Source organism: Dromiciops gliroides, chromosome 2 (assembly GCF_019393635.1).
Source record: "Dromiciops gliroides isolate mDroGli1 chromosome 2, mDroGli1.pri, whole genome shotgun sequence".
NCBI lineage: Eukaryota > Metazoa > Chordata > Mammalia > Microbiotheria > Microbiotheriidae > Dromiciops > Dromiciops gliroides.
The window spans coordinates 274,971,976-274,989,205 of record NC_057862.1 but is presented as its reverse complement, the minus strand read 5'-3'; the positions used below and the strand labels follow the sequence as shown (position 1 = coordinate 274,989,205).

Sequence of the window (17,230 nt, the reverse complement as noted above, 5' to 3'; positions counted from 1 at the left end):
AATGGATTTTGAGCCAAGGATTACAGGAAGAATTAGAATTTAATGTGACCCAATGGGGTACAAAGAATACATTTGAAAGCCTTCATTTACTACTTTTTAAAAGCATACGTTCACAAATGTTTTGTTGCTATGGATTTTTAAAAAAACTGTTTTAGTGATGCTTGCTTGCTGACCCAACAGGAAAGTTTCAGTGAAAAAATCAAATTTAAGATCTGATCCCTTTTCAAAACATAAGAATTTTTATTATTTTAAAATTGACTCGGGGAACTAAGCTAGCTGAAAAACCGTGTAGATGTTACTTCTGTTAAGTTGATTGGGCTGGCTGACCTCCAGGGTTGCTTCCAATTCTCTGAATTATGTGACTGCCTCCTCCCCAGGGCTCCCAGAGTTAAAAGCGTCAAAAGCAACCCAAGGCACAATAAACTAGCACTACCTTCTGTCTCTAAAACGCCTAGGTTATTTCTCACAGCAGAGCAGTATCTCTATGGGAACAGGAGGGCAGGTCAGAGGAGCAGAAAAATGGAAGTAAAGGGATTCCTACCAATCAATTAACAAGCATTTATTAGGCGTCAGCTATAACTGGAGACCCCTTCCTCTTGAGAATCAACTCGGACTTAGTACAATTTAGGACTTTGCAGCTACTATGTGGAGGGCGGGGCAGCGCAGAACACCAATCAGACATGCCTCTCCTCAGAGAGGCGGAGCCTCGAAACTCCCTAAATAGTCTCTAGAAGCAGCAATTCCCTCCGTGCCCCATCCTACCCCTTAGCTTCGGACTCTCACCTCTTTGGCTCTCAGCTAGAAAAGTGTTCCTAGCACTCTCTGGAGTGGATATACCTCCGCCGCCACAGCCATGGCTAAACCTTTGACTGATCAGGAGAAGCGCAAACAGATTAGTATCCGTGGTATCGTGGGCGTTGAGAACGTGGCAGAATTGAAGAAGGGCTTTAATAGGCACTTGCATTTCACTTTGGTCAAGGATCGAAATGTGGCCACCCCTAGAGACTACTATTTCGCCTTAGCCCACACCGTGCGTGACCACCTGGTGGGACGCTGGATCCGCACTCAGCAGTACTACTACGAGAAGCACCCGAAGGTACTAAATGGAGGGCGCCCCTCTTCCTAACTACTCTTCCTCATCTGCATCTTAAACCTCAATCCTTTTCTGTTGCCCTGATCTCCTGATGCAGCACTTCCAGCTTCAAATGGAAAGAGCTGGATTTGCAAACAGCCTTCTTGGATTTCAGTCTCCACCACTCAATTCTTGTTAAATGACCGTGGGCAAATTTACCTTACCTCTTCCGGCCTCACTTTCCCCTCTTTTCACATTTTACTCTTTCTGTAAAATGAGAGTTTAAAACTATCTGATCTCAAAAGTTCCTTTAGTTCTAATAATGCTACTTCAAGATTTCAGTGCCAAGGGTATTTTTGGAAATTTTTAGCGAATACCTCCCCATCCCCGTAATTAAGCTAATAATGGTAGACAACATTTATATAGTACTTTTTTAAAAAATCGCCTTCTTCTCAACCTCGAGTGTTAGGCAATAATTCCCACTTTTCAGATGGGTAAACAGACCAGGAGATTGTAACATGCCCATTGTCTCACAGCTAGTAAATGTTGAAACCTAGACTTAATCTACTACACATATTCCTACCCATCTTTTCCCTGATATACTTCTTATTTCAGGCAACAAACATTTATTTTATTAAGTATTTACTGTATGGAAAACACTACAGTAGGAACTGGAAGGAGATTAAAGAATTTATATAATAAGGGACAGATGCCTCTATGGACCTTATCTTTCATAAGATGGAAGGATGTGACCCATACACCACTTTGGCATTGAAAGTATACAAAACAAAGTACTGTGTCAGTTTTGGGGAAAAGATATGACTTGCTGAGGAAAGATTTAGGTAGGCTTGATGGAGGAGATGATGTTTGAAAATATTATACTTAACATTTCTGGACTTGTTTTCTCATCTGTAAAATAAGGGTGTTGGGCTAGACTTCTGATTTCTTTTCCATTAACTCTTCCTAATATCCTCTGATTCAGAGAATTTGGCTTTAAACCTTCCTTCTGACATTTGCTAGCTTTGTGACCTTAGGCAGGCAGGTCTCCTGTCTAAGCCTCGGTTTTCCTGCCTATGAAGTGGGAATTATCTTTGCACTATGTACCTCACAAGCTTATGAACATTAAAAATGAAAGCTTTTATCATTCTAAATCCTTTTGTCCCTCTATGTGAAGTCTGTTTTGCCAGCATAGTGGGATCAGGGCCTCAGAAAGATAACTATCTAGAAATTACAATGAGGGGTAGTACTTCCTGGGCTGAAGGGGTTAATGGGATAATTGCCCAGTAACTGCTGCATTACTTGTATTTTTTTCCAGTTTTTCTTTAGAATTCAGGAATATCACCCCAGGCCTAATTTGAGTTTTCTGAGGTGATTTGGTATGACCCTGAATCCAGAGGAAAAAATATTAGAGTATAAAGAGCTTTTGTTGCCTAATTGGTGTTGGTTAAAGCTTTGTGCCAAGTCATATTTTGTCCACTTTTGTTTCCATTGGGCACAGACCTGTTTAGCAAGTAGATTTTAATGAGTGCTCACTTCCTATGGAGCAAAAAGATTTTAAATGGAGAATTCCTGGTAAAGCATTGAATTATACAGTAATACCTATAGAGCTGGAAAGGACCTCAGAGGACATCTAGTATGACTTTTTAATTTTACAGGTAATGAAACTAAGGCTCAGGTATGACTATCCAACTAACTCAATCAATTTGAGTGATCATAATGCACAACAGAAATAATTATTTGCATTTACACCACATACCTATTGGTATACAGTGAACTGGACTAGCTAGCAAGAAGAGTACAAGTTTTTGAAAGGATTGGGGAAGTAGGAGAATCAGATGAGGGTGGGACAATAGTTGTAGAAAGGAACTTTAGGATGATCTAAAGCTTCCACAGCACAATTGAAGAAGAGAAAATGACGTAATTAATTTGCCACGTCAACTTTAATTTCTCTAATGAGAAATGGGGCTGAGGAGGCAAATGTTTAAATTACAACAAAACTTCAATTTTAGGCAATATTTTGAACTTCTATTCCATGAAAGACTTTATCAAAACAATAAAGCAGACATATTTCAAGCTTTTCACTTTGCTTTTATCACTTTGCCCTCAAATAGAACTAAAAAACAGACAGTAAGAAGTCCTTGACATTGTGCAGCTTTGCGGTCTCAGAGAGGGCATCACAATAACAGTAGAAACTACTTTGGAACTTGAAATTATGTCATCTGGGGTTGAAGTCCAGATTTTTCAGTTTATTATTTGAGTGATATTTAACAAGTTATTTAACTTCTCTAATCCTTGTAAAGTGAGAGAGTTGCACTAAATGATTTCCCAAAGTTCCTTTCAGCTCACTGTCTTTGGTCATAGACGTACAGATAATTTCAATAGAGAATAATACATGTGTATTAAGGTCATGTAGAACAAAGTACTTAAGTGAAGTCTTGAGAGATCAGCACGGGATCAAGGATGATCTTTATGGAGGTGGCAGTGGAATTGGGCTTTAAAGGGTGATAACAGGCAAAGAAGACTAGAGAACATTTGAGATTTAGAGATGAGTGCAAGCACAAAAACAGTTCTAGTTTGACTTGCATAGGGGAAGTAATGTGAAATAAAGCAGGAGAGGTAGGGTGGCACTGGAATGTGGAGGACATTGAATGAAAATCAAAGGAGTTTGAATTTTAATCGCTGCACAGTAAGGAGTCATTGGCCGTCTTCAGATCCAAATGATATGACCACATGTGTACATAAGGGTGTTCTGGTAACAATATGAAAGATGGAGTGGAGTAGGTGTTGAGGGAGAGAAGGAATTCAAGCATACCTGCTAAGGAAGGTATTTATTTTAGTAGTGTAAATCAGTGACGTCAAACTCAAATAGAGACAGGGGCCACTAAACCATGCATATTGACTTAGAAAACCACATATCAACATGATCTATATTTTGTTATATTTTTATTTATTTTGCTAAATATTTGTGGGGCAATAAGGGTTAAGTGACTTGCCCAGGGTCACACAGCTAGTAAGTGTCAAGTGTCTGAGGCCTGATTTGAACTCAGGTCCTCCTGAATCCAGGGCCAGTGCTCTATCCACTACACCACCTAGCTGCACCCTGCCCCTTTTTTCCTAATTACATTTTAATCTACTTAGCCTACAAAATTCCCAAGTGTAGACCAATCTGCACCCTAAGTCACATGTTTGACAGCTGTTCTAAATTAAATCAATGGTAAGGAAGACATAGCACTAGAACATTACCATCTAGTCTAACCCCTTCATTTTACAGATGAGAAAACTGGCATCCGGAGAGGATAAATGGCTTGTTCAATGTCACCTAGGCAGTATTTAGCGATAGGATTAAAGCCAAGATCCACTGACTCTAAATTCACTATTTTTCCTATACTATACCTTATTGCTTCTAGGTGGTGGGAATACAGAAAAGTGAAAAAACTTGAGAGATGAAATAGAGGTGGATTCAATTAAACTTCATAACTAATTGAGTCTTCCTTCTCCCTCACCTTTAAGTTCCCAATATAATGACAACAAGGTTCCAGACATAGCTAATAAGCTCAGTTTTATGCATCATTAAGGTTGAGGTGCTTGTGGGACTTACATGTGGGATGACCTCTTTTGTGTAGTTAGTGTTTTGAGATTTACAGAACTTTCCCCACAAAACAAATGTGTACAGTGGGTAGAACAAGTTGCTTTTAGTGCAAGGTAATTTCTAGGAAAGAAAAAATTTCTGTCCCACTACAGATTGAATCCACCCTACTAACAAAGAAAAATAAACCAAAATACCCAATAGTTACAATGTCTGGCAGTGCAGTACAACATCGTTTCCCAGTAGTCATATGGTTAGATGATACATGTGTCTTCTCTGAACTTTATCATCATCAAGGGGCATAAAGGGAGTTTAATTAGATAGAAGATCTTGGCATGTTCTGTAAAGTTTTAATTATCTTAAAAGAAGAGTGGAAAAAGGGAAAGACAAATCCATTAGGAGAAAAGGGAAAGAAAAGTTAGGGAAAATTATCTCGCATGAAATACATTTCATTCAACTGGTAAATAAGGAAAAGATGAGGAAAGGGGGGAATTAGAGAAGGGTATATTAGTGAAAGGATTATTCCTAAGGAAAAGAAACTTTAACTGAGGATGAATGAAACTATTTATAGCTCATTTTGAGGTGGTAAAGAATTAGAATATTGAGGGAATACCCATAATTGGAGAATGGCTGAAGAGGTTATGGTATCTGGATATGATAGAATGCTATTGTGCTGTAAGAAACTTGTGAATTAATGCATATTGAAGTAAACAGAACCAGGAAAGCAATTTGTACAGTGACAATATAGAGACAGACAGCTTTGAAAGACTAGAAAATCTTATTACCATAATGCTCAATCACAATTCCAGAGTATGAAACATGCTACTGACCTCTTAATAGAGAAATGAGAGACTCAGAGTACAGAATGATACAAATATTTTTTCCTTTTAGACATATATAATTTTTTTAGATGTGACCAATGCAGAAATTTGATTTTTTCTTGACTTTATGAAAACAGGATTTTGTTTTTCTTTCATTCTTAATCAATGGGATAAGAGGGAGAAAGGGCAGATTTTTGCTGATAAAAAAGTAAAATTTAATTTTACAAAAGGAACTTCTCTATTATTCATTTGAGAATTACCAGGTATCATTGATTATTCAAAAATCCCTAATATGATGAGTGTAGGGGTATTACCTAGAAATTGACCTTTAAATAAATCTCTGAGTAAAACAATTTCAAAAACTGAATTGTCTTGTACAATAAAAATTTGCTAGGAGAAAAATTGTGTGATATACTTAAATTAGTGAAAGATGTTTAACATATAGATGATGTGGAGTAAAGATTTATTACACCACAAAAATATTATAGGTCCATATTAGGAATCTTCTCAAGTCAGGATCTCTTCTTAAGGAAAATCAGTAGAGTAACTAATCAGAGAAAATCAGAGAGTAATTAAAAAGCTGAAAAACAAAATGTGTGGTTTGGTGGAAAATATCAAAGGATCTGCTTCTGAGGTTGCAAAGCAGAACCCACCCCCACCCCCATGACATCATGTATCCAGACTGCTTGCCAAAGGTAGAGTAGTAATATGGGCCTCATGTGTGTGTTGAAATTGAGCAATTGTATTCAGCACAAAGGGAAATTGACATCTAAATTTGTGACTTAGGTAGATAATATGATATTAATATAGGAAAACTTACAGACAACGGTTGGGGTAAAGGCATAGCTAATAAATGCAATATCAGAAAATAAATAATTGATTTATAAGCAGTTGATAGAAAAATAAGAATATTTGAATAATGGGCTAAAAGTGTCTTGCATCAATTTGGGAAAAAGAAATTTTGATTAGCATCAAACCAGCTTCTCTTGTATGGATTACAGAAGTGCCGCAAGAAAGTTGCACTGATAACATAATTTTAAAGACAAAAGTTTACAGATAATCTGTTGAAATATAGAACCATGACCAAAATCATACTACTTTTGAAAACAAATGACCAAAAGAACAAAGGTCATAATGCAACAGTCTGATGCAAGATCACTTTCTGTGCAGTATGAACAAAGAAACAGAATCATCTTGTTTACTGCTATGCCCTGGATTGACATTTGAGTAGTGAATGTAAAGTTGGTGTGTGAGAGAATAAATCCCAAGAAATTAGGATTGTGAAGTGAAGATGGGGATTAGAGGTGCAGGTTATGCCAGATCCTGCAAACAGTAGGCATGGCCTCATTATTAGTAAGATCATGACAATTGGATATAAGAACACAACAGTGAAGTAATATGAGAAGCAGAACTATTTTGACAGATGATGGACTAGATTCCCATAATTAATTGAGGTACATTTGAAATGAGAATTAGCACTTGATTCAGAGGAAACTCATGACCAAGGAACTAGTACTGAGAAATAAATGATGGTATTATGCCTAAGTTCTCAAGATTTGAAACAAGATGACAGAGTTGTTTCTGAAAAACTTTAAGGTTCAGAAAATTTGGAGAGATTTGAAATAGAAACTAAAGAAAAAACAGATATAAAATATAAGTAGATTTTTTTAAAAACCGGAAAGCAAAATTTTGCATCTTAAGGGATAAAATGGAAACTTAAGTGGAAGAAACACATGTTCACAAAAAAATCAAGATGTCCATCTTTTAGATAGAAAGAGACAGCTAGATGTTGAAACAAATATTTACCTTTATATTAAAAAAACTATAAAAGGTGCTCAAAAAGAAACTGATACATTGAAACAGGAGCTCAAGATGCTAAAAACTCAGTTTACTTTCCTATAAGAACAGAGCTACTAAGAACAAAAAAAAAAGAAGAAAAGGGGAAAAAAAAACTTATTGCTTTGAGTAAATCAGGCACAATCACTTTGCCTAGAACTAACAGGCAGCACCTTTCTTGTCTAGAACTTCACCTATAAAAACACCTAGGAAAAACAGATCTTCTGTAAAACTTGTAAATATAGACATCTAGCTTATATAAATCAATAAGTTCAGATACATGCAGAATGGCTGATGGGTCACAAAAGCACCACAACCATACTTTTCCCAAGGCTGCTATTATATTGCAAAAGAAGTAGCTATTTGTGCAACTAGAACATGTTCATTTTTGGATTATATGCAATGTTTTGTAATTGTAATCTTGTTGCAATGGATTACATATTTTTACTATGTAATAGGTTATTGTGATCACAATTGTTTGTTTTATTGATAATTGTTTTGGAAAGGTATATGAAATGTTATGCATATGCTGGTACTATATTTTTAATAATAAAATTATTTAAATAATTTGTTAAATGCTGACAATGCTATTGTCAACACTATGCAAGGCACTATGCTATGCACTAGGAATACAAATACAAGCAAGCAAGTAAGGGGAGATAAGGATAATGTCCAGAGTATAAGGAGCATGGTGAGGACATGATCAGGAAGTATTGTGAAAGCCTAGGTCTCAGCAAAATAATGTAAAAGATTAGACACAGCTAGGCAGCACAATTGAGTCCTTGGCCTGGAGTCAAGGAAACCTGAGTCCAAATCTAACCTTTAGGCACTTATTAGCTGTATGACCCTGGGCGTCTTATTTAACCTCTGTCTGCCTCATTGGTGAACCAGTTCAACTTTACACTATTTTCTTCTCTCGAGTCCCTTGACACTTTATCTTATCAAAAATTTTGTGCTGCCAAACCCCAGCCTTGGATTACTCTAAGTATCCTCCTGCCTTCACTTCTACTTATGGGCTACTGAATGAAGCTAAGGAAAACTACTTCATTGACGGTGCTGATAGTGCACACTACAAATTTGTGTTCTGTTACGTCAACTGGGCCATCAGTACAGCAAGGCAATCCTTTAACACCTCCCTAATTGATTCTTTATCCCACTCATCACAGAAGCTTTTCAATGCCTTCTCATCCCTCTACAAACCTCCTACAGCTGCCCCTCACCCTGTCTTCTCATATTTCATTAGGGGATAAAAACCTGAAGCCATGTGCCATGAGCACCATCTTCTCCCTTGTTTTTCATCTTCCATCACTCTGATATCTTTTGCAACTATCTCATACTTCATTCCTGTTTCACGTGAAGAGGTAGATCTTCTCCTTGCCAAGGCAAACTCCTCTACATGCACAAACAATCCATTCCATGCAACTTTTTTCTAATAGAATAATTGATCATCCCTACTCTCTCACTAATTTTCAATCTCTTCCTGTCTACTTTCTGCCTACAATCATATCTGTGTTGCCCCCACCCTCAAAACAAACATCACTTGATCCATCTATCCCACTAGGTTTCAGCTGATATATTTTTTTGTTTTTGTGGCTAAACTTCTTGAGAAGGTCATCTGTAATCAATGCCTCTACTTTCTTTCATACAACTTGCTTCTTAACGCTCTACAATCTAACATTCAATTGAAACTGTTCTCTCCAAATTTGCTAACAAATGTTTGAACAAATGTTCAACCTTCTTGTCCTCTCTTCAGCTTCTGACACTGTTGTTGAGTATATGCCCAGGTCCCAGAAATACCGACTTGCACCTGAAATATAGCACACTTGTATTAGGCTAGAGGACACTCTGGTCACTCCATTTTTATCATCATCATTTAGAAAAATAAAGCATTTATTAAGTACTTATATTTTGCTAAATACTGTGCTATGCACTAAGAATGCAAACAGGTAAGAAAGGGGGAGATGAATATGTCTCTTACCAAAGAGACAGTATCTCTTTACCTGAGCATAGATGAACAATTCTATGTAGGAAATTCCTACCTTTGCTTGCAGATTTGTAAGTTCAGGATTTCAGGAGCTCGTGAGTCCCTCAACTGAAATTGAGTAGCAACAGAAAGAATTTCCTTCATTCTAGAGCAGTAGTATCAAACTTGAATAGAAATGAGGAACACTAATTGATATTGATTGCATGTGAGTGAGTACTGTGCCTCATCTGATGAATCTGAAGTTATAGCTGGTCATTGTATTAATAAGAGTTCTTCAGTCTTTCAAAGATGATTATCTTAATAATGTTTTTATTATATAAATTGTTTTCCTGCTAGTTTAGGAACTAGTTAGGCCTTTGATAAGAACAGGATTTCAAAAGGAATTTTATTAAATACTGATGAGGGTTTTCTGTGCAGGTTTCAGTGCAGAATATTGTCATAATAGATTTTCTTAGTATTTTATAACACTGAAATTACCTCATTTTTGGTAAAGGGGAATAATTGTCTTCTCTCCCTGAATTAAAACCGAATGCTGTTGTCAGAATGGTTTCATTCAAAATAACAACTACAACAAAAATAACAACGATAATGAATTTATAGTGTGCTTTAAGACCCATAAAATGCTTTTCAATTGATCACCAAATAAATATTTTTAAGTTATTGCTATGTGCCAGGCACTGTGCTTAGTGGTGAGGATACAAAAAGAAAAAAAAGACATCTCCTGTCCTCAAGGAGCTTACAGTCTAATGTGGGAGTCAACAAGCAACTCTGTGTGTGTGTGTGTGTGTGTGTGTGTGTGTGTATGGAACTTATATACTTAAAGGTAGAGTGCAAATATTATCTCATTTTAACTGAATCTCAAAGAGAGTGCAAAGGTTGGAGAATTATGCAATGTTTAAGGAGAGTAGTCAGTTTTATATATCTGTAAGACTCGTGTATAAATGTTGAGAAGCAATTTTTCTTTTTTTTGTTGATGACTCAGCATGTCTTACTTTTACTAGGAAAATCAAGGTTCCCTATAAAAAGTCCCCCTATTTTTCTTTGTTTCAGAGAGTTTATTATCTGTCCTTGGAATTTTACATGGGACGTGCTTTACAAAACACCATGATCAACCTTGGTCTGCAGAATGCTTGTGATGAGGCAATTTATCAGGTAAATCTATACATTTTCTCTTATCACTTTCCTTTAGATTGCAAGGAGTTAACTATTTTCAAGGAGTAACCTTAAATTTTTTTCTGGAGAAGGAGAAGAATAAGGGGTGTCCAGAATATGTGCTTTCATAAATGTTGGGAACTCTTGGTAAGGAAGATCCCCCCAGATCAGTAATTCTTTGGTGTGCTTATTTGCTTCTGTATATGTATCTAATCTACTCTTTCCCAGTACCAAATTATTTTGATTATTATAGCTTTGTAGTATAATTTCAAATCTAGTACTATAGTCAGTCCCACCCTCCCTTCCTTCCTATCTTATTCCCCAATATTCTTAACTGTTTGTTCTTAAAGATGAATTTTGATATTACTTTTTCTAGCCCTATAAAATAATGTTTTGGTAGTATGGCAGTCAATAAATAAATTCATTTATGTAGAATTGTCATTTTTATTATATTATCTATATTATTATATTATTGATCCAATTATTTAGATCTTCCTTTATTTGTATGAAAGGTGTTTTGTAATTGCAAAATTACAAAATTGTATATGTCTTGATACTTTCAATTTTTTTACTGTCTGTAGTTGCTTTAAATGGAATTTCTCTTTATATTTCTTCCTGCTGAGTTTTGTCAGTAATATATAGATATTCTGATGATTAGTGTGAGTTTATTTTCTATCCTGAAATTTTTGCTGAAGTAGTTGGGGGTTTGGGGGGGGAGGGGGCAATGAGGGTTAAGTGACTTGCCCAAGGTCACATAGCTAGTGTCAAGTGTCTGAGGCTGGATTTTTGAACTCAGGTCCTCCTGACTACAGAGCCAGTGCTCTATCCACTGTGCCATCCAACTGCCCCCTGAAGTAGTTGTTTTAATAAATTTTATTACTGACTCTCAGATGCTATGAGAAAACTATGTAATCTTCAAAAGTGATGGTTTTGCCTTATCTTTGTCTATACTTATTATTTCAATTTATTTTTCTGTTTTAATACTATGATAATGGTAATAGGCATTCTCACTTTACCCCTGATCTTATTATTCCCATTATAAATAATGCTTGCCCTTTCAATAAATACTACTTTGCATTTTAAGGAAAACTCCATTTTATTTTCTGCTTTCTAGTAGGAATGAGTTTTGTGTTTTTTCAAAAGCTTTTTCCTGCATCTATTGAAATAATATTGTGATTTTGTTATTGATATAATCAATTGTATTTATAATTTTTCTAATATTAAACAAGCCCTGCTTTCTGGTATAAATCGAGCATGGTAGTAGCATATTATCTTTTTGATATATTGCTGTAATCTCCTTGCTACTATTTTATTTAAAATTTTTGTATCAATATTCATTAGGGAAATTGGTTATAGTTTTCTTTCTCTTGTTTAGGTATAGAGAACATATTTTATCATAGAAGGTAGGACTTTTTCTACTTATTTTTTCTTTTTTTACTTATTTTTTTTTAATAGTTTGTGCAGTATTGGAATTAATGGTCAGTAGAAGTCACAAAAATCTATTTGGTCTTGGTTTTAAGTGTTCTATTTTCTGTTCGGTTAATCTGAGCAATTTATATTTTTGTAAATATATCTTAGATTGTTAGTTTTATTGCTATATAATTGGATAAAAGCACTCCAAGTAATTGTTTTATTTCCTCTTCATTGGTTGTAAATTCATCTTTTTCATCATATGCTGGTAATTTAATTTTCTTCCTTTTAAAATTAGTTAGCAAATGGTTTGTTTTACATTTCCCTTAAATGTCAGCTCTTACTTTTATTTATTAATTTAATGATTTTTAAACTTTCAGTTTTCTTTATATCCTCTTTGATTTTCAGGATTTCTATATTGGTGTTTAAATGGTGTTTTTTTTATTTGTTATTTTTTAAGTATTTTTAGTTGCATGTGTAATTTATCTGCTCTTTCTCTCTTTTAGAGATATACATTTCCCCCTAAATATTGCTTTGACTATATTCCCTCACTCAAATTTTGTCATATTGTCTCACTTTTGTCATTTTTTAAATGAAATTGTTGGTTGTTTCTAATGATTTATCTTTTAAGCCATCATTTTTTTTTTTAGGATTAAGTTATTTAACTTCCAACTATTTTTACTCTATACTCCCAAGGACCTTTATTCAATGTAATTTTTCACTGAATTATGGTCACTAAAGGTAAATTTAATATTTCTGCTTTTCTGCAGTTTGTGAGATTTTTATGGTCATTTTTGTGAAGGTGCCATGCACAATTGAGAAATTGTTAAATGGTTTTTTATTTTCATTCAATATTCTCCAGAGGTCTATCATATCTAACTTTTTTCTCTTCAACTTCTACTTCAGCTTTTTTATGGTTAGATTTATTTAGGACTGAGAGAGGAAAATTGAATTGCCTCAATAGTATAGATTTATTATTACTTCTTTGTAACTCATTTAACTATTCCTTTAAGAATTTGAATGCCATACCATTTGGTACATACATATTCTGTATTAACATTTCATTTTTATGGTGCCTTTTAGCAAAATGTATTTTTCCTGTTTATTTCTTGTAATTAGGTCTATTTTAGCTTTCACTTTGAGATCATGATGGCTACTCCTCTCTTTCTTTTTACAGGAGCTGAAATATAGTAGATTTTTTCTGATCTCTTATTGTACCTCTACATATACCTTTCTGTTTCAAATTTGTTTCTCATAAATACGATATTGTTCAATTCTAAATAACATATTGTTAGATTCTAGTTTTTAATCCATTCTGCTATCATTTTGCATTTTATGGGTGAGTTCATCCCATTCACATTCACAGTTATGATTGCTGTGTATTTCTCTTCATATTTTTATTTATATATACATATCCTTCTCTTTTTTTTTTTTGCGGGGCAATGGGGGTTAAGTGACTTGCCCAGGGTCACACAGCTAGTAAGTATTAAGTGTATGAGGCTGGATTTGAACTCAAGTACTCCTGAATCCAGGGCCAGTGCTTTAACCACTGCACCATCTAGCTGCCCCATATCCTTCTCTTTTTATGTGTCCCCTCCTAAAGAGTCTGTTTTGCTTCTGACTTCTGTTCACCTCAATCTATCTTCCCTTCTTATATTCCCCTTTTCTTTTAACCCCATCCTTCCTACTTCCCTGTTGTACAAAACGACTTTTTGTGCCCAAATGTTTGCGTGTGTTTATTCTTCCCTCTTTGAAATAATTCAGAGACTGAGGTTCAAGCATTACCTTTTCTACATTCCCCCACTGCCCCTTCCATTTTACAAACTTTTCCTTCAATACCCCATTTAGATGAGGTAATATTCCTTATTCTTCCTCTTCTTTCCCCCTCCTCCAGTACATTACTCTTCCCCACCCTTTTATTCTTCTTTTAAGATCATCCCAACATAATAGAATCACACCCAGATCTTCTAATTAGACTTTCTCTAAGAGGTCTAGTAATGAAAGAGTTCTGAAGAGTTACATGTATCCTTCCCCCACCTAAGAATGTAAATTGTATAACCTTGTTTAGTCCCTTCTGATTTTTCCCTCATGTTTATCTTTTTATGTTTCTCTTGAGTCCTATTTTTAAATGTCAAATTTTGTATTCAGCTCTTGTCATTTCATTAGAAATGTTTGAAAGTCCTCTATTTCATTAAATACCAATTTTCCCTCCTGAAGGATTATAATCAGTTTTGATATGTAGGTTACTCTAGGTCCTTTGCCTTTCAGAATATCATATTCCAAGGCCTACACTCTTTTTACGTGGTAGCTGCTAAATCTTGTGTGATTATAATTATGGTTCCTCTTGTTGCCTGTACTAGTACAAAGGTCCCCTAGGAGCTCTTTCTGCCTAAGTCTTTTTTGCATTTGTGTTCAGTTCCCCTCCCATTACTGTATGGTGGAATGATCCCTACTAATACCACACTACTGACTGCTGAGCTTCTGCTGAAATGGGGCCACCCTATGCTGTTGTCCCGTTCAGCCCCCACCCCAGTGTCTACATACCTTTTTATCTTCCCAAGATGCCATAGGATGGAAAACTGTCAAATTATTCTCTAGAATATTTTTGTAACTGTTTTCCCCCTACTTATTACTTTCAAGTAATCTTATGTAATTTGGTCACATGCATGAGAAACAACTCCAAAATAAGACCAAATTAGGTGTTTATTTAAAAGTTACAAAATTGTGAAAGTAACTCAAATTATATTCTTTTTTTTTCTTTTTCTTTTTTTTTTTGGTTTTTATTGTTTTTATTGTTTTTTGTTTTTGCAGGGCAATGAGGGTTAAGTGACTTGCCCAGGGTCACACAGCTAGTAAGTATCAAGTGTCTGAGGCCAGTTTTGAACTCAGGTCCTCCTGAATGCAGGGCCAGTGCTTTATCCACTGCGCTACCTAGCTGCCCCCTCTTCTTTTTTAATTACTTGGCAAAAGTTTAAAAAAACATCTAAAAAGCTTGAATGTGTCATGTTTTAGAGGAATGGAATCTTTAAGGCAATGTTTTGCTGAAGCGAATCAAGTACTTTAAAAAAGAGAAGTAACCAAACAATAAAGATAGTGGGATCTCATAGTTTCTGCACTTATTCAATTATATGACTCTTGCTGTGTAATGTACAAAAGCCTGACTTTTCTCTTTTCATGCCTTCATGAAGAATTCACTTGATGAATCTATTGATAACTTTATAAAGATAACTGTAGAGATATGAAAAGTATATAATTTGATAGTAACTGATATTTTCTCAGACATTTAAAAACAATAAGGTTCAAAATTTTTTCTGAGTATTTCATGTGCTCCCTTCTTTCAGATACTTTGTGAATATTTGCCTCATTACCCTAAAAATTCTGTTAAAAGACTATTTTGGGGGCAGCTAGGTGATGCAGTGGATAAAGCACTGGTGCTGGATTCAGGAAGACCTGAGTTCAAGTCCGGCCTCAGACACTTGAAACTTACTAGCTGTGTGACCCTGGGCAAGTCACTTAACCCTCATTGCCCCCCCCCCAAATACCAAAAGACTATTTTCATAGTCTTTGACTGAGGTAGTAATTAATGTTAACTGAATCTAAAAGTGGTAACTTCACTGTCATTGATGGTGAAAAAAAGTTTATTAAAATCCTATTATTTTTGTTTTTTACTTCCTCTTTCATTTTTGCATGTGTTTGGGAGAACAGCTAGGTAGCACAGTGGATAGAGCATTGACCCTGAAGTCAGGAGGACCTGAGTTCAAATCTCACCTCAGACACTTATTAGCTGTGTGACCCTGGGCAAATCATTTAACCCCAATTGCCTTAAAAAAAACATCCAGGGCCATCTCTAGTTGTTCTTATGTACATCTTGCCACTGGACCCAGATGGGTCTGGAGGAGAGAGTGAGGTTGGTGGTCTTGCACAGTCCTCCCTCACTTCAATTCAATGCAAGTAATGACATCACCCTGATGTCATCATCCTCTTTAATAAAAAAGACAAATGACAACAATATTCAGGAAGACTGTTTTGTATAATGAAGCTTTCTATAAAATTTATTTTTCTCTTTACTGTATTTCACTGTTTTATGAGATGATACAAATCACAATCTTCCAATACCCTTCTCCATAAAGTTTTACATACTATTAAATATTCTAAACTGTTACTGCCTTTGGTTGCTTTCTCTCTACTTGGTAAGATTGAATGCTGCTGACTGGGGCAATATCTTGTATCTTTTGATGTCTTTTTTTCCCCTTTTTTGGGGGGGGTGGGGTGGGGCAATGAGGGTTAAGTGACTTGCCCAGGGTCACACAACTAGTAAGTGTCAAGTGTCTGAGGTAGGATTTGAACTCAGGTCCTCCTGAATCCAGGGCTGGTGCTTTATCTTCTGCACCACCTAGCTGCCCTTTTGATATCTTAATTATGATAATATATATCAGTTAAACTTTCTTAGGAAATGGCAGGATGGTAATGATGATAAAAATAGTAAGTGATATTTATTTCTACTATGAGGTTTATAAAGTGCTTTCTGTAAATTTTTTCATTATCCTCATGGGGACCTTGTGAAATAAGTACTATAGATGTTGTTCCCATTTTATAGTTGAGGAAACTTATTCTTGGAGAGATTGTGATTTGTCCATGGTCATTCAATGAATATGTGTCAGTGGCAGAATTTGAATTTATATCTCTTATGATTCTAAATTGAATACTCTTTCCATTACAGTTTATGTGTTTTTATCTGTCTCTTTTTTTTTTTTCAGTATCACCAGCTTACTTAAATAGGTCAGGTTATATTACCCCAATTGTAAACCATATATTCTCATTTTTTCTCTTGTTTCTATTTTGATGTTGGTTTTAATCTTCATTCTTACAATTTGGTGGTCTCACCATACAAAATAGCTAATTAATATTTAACTCCCAAATCATTAACTAATTTCCTGGAACAATATAATCAATTTCACTTTAAAAGATTTTAATTGAAGCTCACCATATCTAGCACAACCTAATTCTCCTCTAAATGATAGTATTCCTCACATATGGGCATGAGCCTTCTGTATATTCTAGAAATCTTTTGCCTTTCTAATTTCTAATTTCTGTCATATTTTTTGAACTTTGCATTGAAGTTACAAAGTATTAAAGTATAACACGAACTTAGTTGAGAGATTTTAATGAGTTCTTAGAATTTCTTTACATCCAGATCCTCTGCAACAGATATTTGTGTATTAGAACTGTCTCATGAAATTATTTATGAATTTATGAATTAAAGAATTTATGAATTTACTATCTAGAAATCAAGGATGCATGTCAAATTATTCCAAGTTTTCCTCTTTTTCTTTATTTCATAGATTTCTCATTATATCTTCTTTAGAAAA

The 17,230-nt window shown here is 35.1% G+C and overlaps 1 protein-coding gene across 1 annotated transcript in view; it reads left to right on the top strand.

The window, feature by feature from the left end:
- The first annotated feature begins 749 nt into the window (after positions 1-749).
- Positions 750-17,230, top strand: part of PYGL (glycogen phosphorylase L) — a 66,435-nt gene continuing 49,954 nt past the window's right edge. The window contains exons 1-2 of the mRNA XM_043982875.1: positions 750-1,096; positions 10,350-10,451. Of these exons, the coding sequence (XP_043838810.1) occupies positions 854-1,096; positions 10,350-10,451 (345 nt within the window). The 5' untranslated portion in view covers positions 750-853. The remainder of the gene's footprint in view (positions 1,097-10,349; positions 10,452-17,230) is intronic.